This window comes from Salvelinus alpinus, chromosome 27 (genome assembly GCF_045679555.1).
Source record: "Salvelinus alpinus chromosome 27, SLU_Salpinus.1, whole genome shotgun sequence".
NCBI classification, from domain to species: Eukaryota; Metazoa; Chordata; class Actinopteri; order Salmoniformes; family Salmonidae; genus Salvelinus; species Salvelinus alpinus.
Genome location: NC_092112.1, coordinates 48,388,172 through 48,394,480, shown reverse-complemented (window position 1 = coordinate 48,394,480; position 6,309 = coordinate 48,388,172). Strand labels below are relative to the sequence as shown.

The window sequence follows — 6,309 nt, the reverse complement described above, 5'->3', positions numbered from 1 at the left end:
TGTCCACTGCTGACGCGGAGATTTCAGGAATGATGAATATCGGTTTATTATTATTATTATCCACGGGAGTGAGAACTGTGGTCTTGGTTGAAAATCTTTGAGCCAGTTCCCTGGCAGAGCCAACAAAAAAATAGTTAAAGGTGGTGGATATGAAATTGGAGTCTTGAATTAGAATTACATTAACCTTTAATTCAGGATGTTTTTTTGGGACTTTCAGCTCCTCTCCCTGTTAGTTTGAGATTTTCCCAAATCACTTTGCCATTTCCTTTTGTTTCATTGATAACTCTGAATAACTCTGCCTTTGCTTTTAATTATATTCCTTACCACCGTATTTCTCAGTGATGCAAATATACGTCTGTCATTATTCTGACCAGACTTCAGTGCCTTTATCTCAAGGAAAGATCCCGTTCTCTCATCTGCCTAGAGATCGTTGAGCTATGGTAGAGATGTTTTCTGTCTTGGCTTACGTTGAAATTTCCTGGTAAAATAGGTATCCACTCTGTCAATAGCTGACAGAAATGTTCTATAACCAGACTCTGGGTCTTCATTGCTTAACAGCTTAGACCAGTCAATTTGATTTATAGCTGCATCGTAGTTACTCTGCTCACTTATCAGGATTTTTTTATCGTACTGTTGCACGTTAATATAGTTCTTAAATCTCTTTTTTAGTGAGATTTCTAACCACCAATGTTACATTGTGGTCAGATATGCCAGTTAGTAAGTTAATGGACTTATTTATTTGATCAAGTCTGTTAGTAAACACCAGATCAATTTGAGTCTGGGATGTCTGTGTTACTCTGGCTGGTCCTTGTATTATTTGAGTCAGGTTGAAATACTTTGTGCTCTCAGAGTTTTTTCCTGCTAGTTTTGTTTTCCCAGTTTATATTGAAATCTCCCAAGAAGATGATCTCCTTCTTATGATCATTTTCTTTAAGCATGGCAATTAGATGGTCATAAAATGAGATATCAGTTGTTGGTGGTCCATATAATCCAATAATGGTGAGAGACATGAGGGGAGAGGAAGACATTTAGACCCATACATTTAATGTCATTGGCATGCTTCCATCAGATACGTGTCACGTTCCTGACCTGATTTCCTTTATTTTGTCTTTGTTTAGTATGGTCAGGGCGTGAGTTGGGGTGGGCATTCTATGTTATGTGTTTCTATGTTTAGGTTCATTGTTAATTAGCCTGATATAGTTCTCAATCAGGGGCAGGTGTTTTACGTTTCCTCTGATTGAGAACCATATTAAGGTAGGCTGTTCACACCGTTTGTTTGTGGGTGATTGTTCCTGTGTCAGTGTTTGTGCCACACGGGACTGTTTCGTTTGTTAGTTTGTTCCTGTTCGTGCGTTCTTCGTTGTCTGTAAGTTCTCATGTTCAGGTCTGTTTACGTCGTTTATTGTTTTGTAGTTTGTTAAGAGTTTTTCCGTCTTCGTCTTTCGTTAATAAATCAAACATGTATTCTACCCAAGCTGCGTTTTGGTCCGATCCATGCTCCTCCTCAGACGAGGAGGAGAACGAACGTTACAATACGATTGTATTTCAAATTATAAGCAATCCATAAGCAATCGACCCCTTCTGCCCCCTCCCCTGTCCCTCCTGAATATGGAATATCCAGGGACATAAAATATGAGAAGATTTCTTCAGCCATGTGTCAGAGAAACAGGAAAAAAATCTAGATTAGAGTCATTCAACTGTTCACTTTTAGAAATAATGCTATGAATATTCAGATGACCTCCTAATATTCCCCTAGGCTTGGAGCGAGGGTCCCAGAGCATTTTAGCCTGATTAACGGTTTCAAAAAGTTTCATGGTGCAATGTTTTCTAATAGCTGAGTTAAGGGAACTGAGTTTGTCTCAAAGACGGGTTTTGTTTGGGACAAGAGTTTGCATTAAAATGAGATTATCTGCAGATTGCACATTCTCTTAAAAAGCATGTTAGCGACAGAGGTTATGTTCACATACACAGCATGTCCTTCTCTGAACCTGTCACGACTTCGGCCTAAATTGGTCCCTCTCCTTGTTCGGGCGGCGTTCGGCGGTCGACGTCACCGGCTTTCTAGTCACCACCGATCCATGTTTCATTTTCGTTTTGTTTTGTCTTTATCATACACACCTGGGGCCTGTTGCACAAAAGTAGAATTAAGACATCCGGGATAAATGACTCAGCTGAGCTCAATGAAGCCAAAACATGTGCGTCCAGGCTTAATTGGTTGCACAAAGACCAAGCCAGGATGAGCAGACACGGATTCATTAAGCCAGGTGAAACCAATCCTGGATAGGTGCGCGCTCACGGCTCACTCAAATAGACCCCGCCACAGATCACAGATTAACTGATTTACCATGGCAACTAGAGCCGCGTACTTTTCACCGTCGGAAGCACAAATCCTCATGGAGGCATACGAGGAGGTAAAAGATATAATTAAGAAGAAAGGCAACACCGCCACAGTGATAAAGCAAAGAGAAAAAGCGTGGCAAAGTATTGCAGACCGCCTGAATGCGTAAGTAGTGCACAATTACACACTCACCGCTCCGCTGAAACATCACAATTACAATTCAAATATTTAATTCACATCTCCAAAAATGCAGTTGTACTGTAATTATGAAACGGTTAAATTTTTAATTGAAATGCACTGCAGATATGAGTGAAATTGTGTAAAGTAACTCCATCACACTGTATAAAGCTATGATACATTTTTTGATATTTTTACTGAAAACAAGACAAAAATACCAAGTAATTTTTTGCAGTGTGACTCCATTAAATGTGTGTGTGTGTGTGTGTGTGTGTGTAGATTAAACATGAACGGGCCAAAACGGACATGGCAGCAGGTCAAAATCAAATACAAGAACATTCTGCAGAATGGTATGGTCCCTGACTAATATTTAACAAAGCACAAGCATATATTGTACCCAGAAGGTGCCTGCTCACACATTGTCTGTACTGTTTTAGCAGTGAAAAAGAATACCCACAGACAAGGCACGGGTGGTGGGTCACCAAAGGCTGACCTTACCCCAGCAGAGGACATGGCCTTGGAGCTAAATAAAGGCAGGCCCGTCTTAGAGGGGATCCCTGGGGGGAAAGAGACGAGCATAGGTTCCTCCCAAGATGCCACCCGCTTCATTCAAGGTATGTCCTTCCATCTCTACATGGGATACAACCACATTCATATTGAATCAATTTGGACTGTCTGACTTTGGTTTACCTATTGCCTTGCAGTGTCTGGCAGCACTGTGTTCCTGTTAGAGCCACCAGCACAAGCACCAGACGATGCTGATCCAGTGAGTACTCCATCAAAGGCATACTGTAGGCCTGGCATGTCTTGTCTACTAGCTTCAATATGAATCCGATTAAATGTGATAGGGTGAAGGCCCCAGTGCAGCAGCAACAGCACATGATGGAGACGATGATGAGGAGGAGACCATCTCTCTGGATTCCAGAAGGCATGAGGTATCATGTTAAGACTGTGAAAGTACTATTTACTCTACAATGGTGAGGAGTCCTCATCAAAATCAAAAAATCGAATTTCTTTTACAGGACCCAGATGCTATACAGTGGGAAAACCAGCCTGGCAACATAGTGCGTATTAATAAAAGGACACCACATCCTGCCAAATTCCAGCTGCGCTAATTGTATTGTGTTCACAGAGCTCACAAGCTATCAGAAAGTTGTATGGCAACCACCTCCGGCGCCAAATAGAACTGGCAGACATAGACATTCAGTACAAGAAGAAAAAGATGGAAAATCTTGCACTGGAGTCCGAAATAAAAAAGAGGACAATTAGGAAACTGGACCTTGAAATAAAAAAAACTTGAGAGGGAGGTGAGATATGCCTTCAATGTACACTGTATGCTAACTGTAACACAAATGTATTAATCATTATTTTTCTTTCCTCCCCCAGCTCCAAGAAGATGACACAGCTCAAAATAAAAATTAGGTATATTCTCGTAAAGTCAAGTGAGCCATGACATATGAGCTCTTATTGTGAGCACACAGGACGGTGGCATCTTTCTAAGGTTTTTTTTATTTTCCCAGCAATCAGTACAACCAAGTCATCGTTATAAGGCATCGCCCTCTTTTGCCCACCCCCCCAGCACCAGGTGTGGCCACTAGCCTATATGAAGGCCCAAAATTGTGTGTTCCTTTCTGCTCTGACAATGGCATGCCCATTCGTGCGAGATGTGGTGGATGAAGAAGCACTTGTGCTGAGGAGAGCCTTCAGGCGAGAAAGGGTCTTCAGGGACCGGTTGGACCCACTGGCCTTCCCTGATGACCATCTATATGAAAGATACAGGTTTTCTGCAGATGACATCAGGTATCTATGCAGACTACTGGGTCCCAGGATTAAGCACCGCACTGCACGGAGCCATGCACTGAGTGTGGAGCAAATGGTTTGTGTGGCCTTGCGCTTTTTTGCTAGTGGAGCCTTCCTGTACTCAGTGGGGGATGCAGAACAGCTGAACAAGGCCACAATTTGCCGCACAATAAGGAGTGTGTGTCTGGCTATCAAAGCATTAGCAGATGTCTTCATCTCCTTCCCTGGCCACAGAAGACTCTGTGACATCAAAGAGGAGTTCTATAGGATTGCAGGTAAGAGGATCTACAAATTACAGGACAACTGTTAACACATAGTAGGATACTCATTACTTTGTGTGACAGGTTTCCCCAATGTCATTGGTGCAGTGGACTGCACACACATAAGGATAAAAGCCCCCTCAGGTGCCCATGAGGCCGATTTTGTGAATAGGAAATCCTTTCACAGCATTAATGTTCAGGTGAACATAACTTTTTGATATTGTCCATTGACGAACACTCTGCATTGCCAGTGATGTGCATTGATTGGTGTAATATTCCTCATCTTATGATTTCAGATGGTCTGCAATGCTGACTGTGTGATCAGCAATGTTGTGGCAAAATGGCCTGGCTCAGTCCATGACTCCAGAATCTTTCGGGCCTCTGAAATCTATCAGTGCCTATCACAAGGTAAGCCACACAACCCCTATTTATAACCATCATGGCTGTGTCAAGAATATCACTGTGTTTATGAGGTAGTAATGATGAGATTTTGTGTTGACAGGTGAATTCTCTGGTGTGTTGCTGGGAGACAGGGGGTATGGCTGCCAGCCTTTTCTCCTGACACCTTTCACAGACCCCCAGGAAGCACAGCAGGCCTACAACCATGCCCATGCCAGGACCAGGGCCAGAGTTGAAATGACCTTTGGCCTCCTGAAGGCACGCTTTCACTGCCTTCACAAATTAAGGGTCAGCCCTGTTAGGGCATGTGATATTACTGTGGCTTGTGCTGTCCTCCACAATGTGGCCTGCCTGAGGAAGGAGAGGGCCCCCAGAGTGCCACCAGCCATGGACTGGGACAATCCGGCAATCTTCCCTGATGACGACAGTGGTCGGCTGCTGAGGGACCAATATGTGTTGAATTATTTTAGTTAGTATGTGTGCTTTCAATTTTGGTTAAATATGTCCTGCGGTGGCAGAGGAATTTGGGTTTTTTTGGGTTCGTTTTTTGACGAATTTGGCCTCTTATGATGTTTGTGCGGTATACTGTGTGTAATACAAGGCTGCAGGGAGGCTACTGCATCCATTCATTTGTCTGTTCAGTTGATGTGTATGGATTTGTCCTGCATTTATTTTAGTGTGCAGACATGCAGGGTGTGTTATATACAGACCTTTGAATGTGTATGTATCATTTTGTATAATATGCTTGGATTCTGTGCTTTCCATCTTGTAGAGTCACTGTGACTTCAGTTTCGAAAGGAGCTGATGGTTTACCTGCTTTGTTTTGTCCTTATTCAATAAAGGAACATAATGTTACACATTGTGTTTTTATATTCATATGGAATGTGTATTTGTTTATATGACAGAGTACTAGGGCCACACTGAAGAAAAAGGATAAAGTCATAAATTTATGAGGCTGGTTCTTTCTGCAGAAAAGCTACATATTGTTTTTACAGTTTTGATACTTATGACAATGTGATACTTAATATTCTGGCACATCAGCATGTCTTTGTTTATGAAACCATACTGAAGTACAATTTCACGAAATGCCCCACATCTGTCATTTTAACAACTGTCCTCCTTTAAAACAACTGGTTACAATATTATGACTTGTGTTTTTTTCCCCTCTGTGGCCCTAATATTCTATCATTTTATATATAGCCTTATAGTCTATGGGAAACTGTAAATTATCTAATGATAGCAACATCATCTAAAAATCATTTTTTATCCAAAATCATTGAAATTAATGATCACAAACGTTTAAATAATAACAGTGGGTCTAGTTATATGTGATAA

General features: G+C 41.8%; 1 protein-coding gene across 2 annotated transcripts; it reads left to right on the top strand.

The window, feature by feature from the left end:
* Nucleotides 1-2,119: 2,119 nt before the first annotated feature.
* Nucleotides 2,120-5,829, top strand: LOC139556678 (myb/SANT-like DNA-binding domain-containing protein 4). 2 transcript variants are annotated; one of them, XM_071370918.1, is made up of 11 exons: nucleotides 2,120-2,503; nucleotides 2,795-2,865; nucleotides 2,953-3,129; nucleotides 3,220-3,281; nucleotides 3,364-3,450; nucleotides 3,538-3,579; nucleotides 3,648-3,822; nucleotides 3,902-3,937; nucleotides 4,036-4,590; nucleotides 4,872-4,983; nucleotides 5,078-5,829. In XM_071370918.1, the coding sequence occupies exons 1-7, from the start codon at nucleotides 2,346-2,348 to the stop codon at nucleotides 3,813-3,815; spliced, it is 765 nt and encodes a 254-aa protein (XP_071227019.1). In that variant the 5' UTR covers nucleotides 2,120-2,345; the 3' UTR covers nucleotides 3,816-3,822; nucleotides 3,902-3,937; nucleotides 4,036-4,590; nucleotides 4,872-4,983; nucleotides 5,078-5,829. The 2 variants fall into 2 exon arrangements, with proteins under 2 accessions (XP_071227019.1, XP_071227018.1); XM_071370917.1 differs by having other exon boundaries at nucleotides 3,902-4,590.
* The last annotated feature ends 480 nt before the right edge of the window (nucleotides 5,830-6,309 follow it).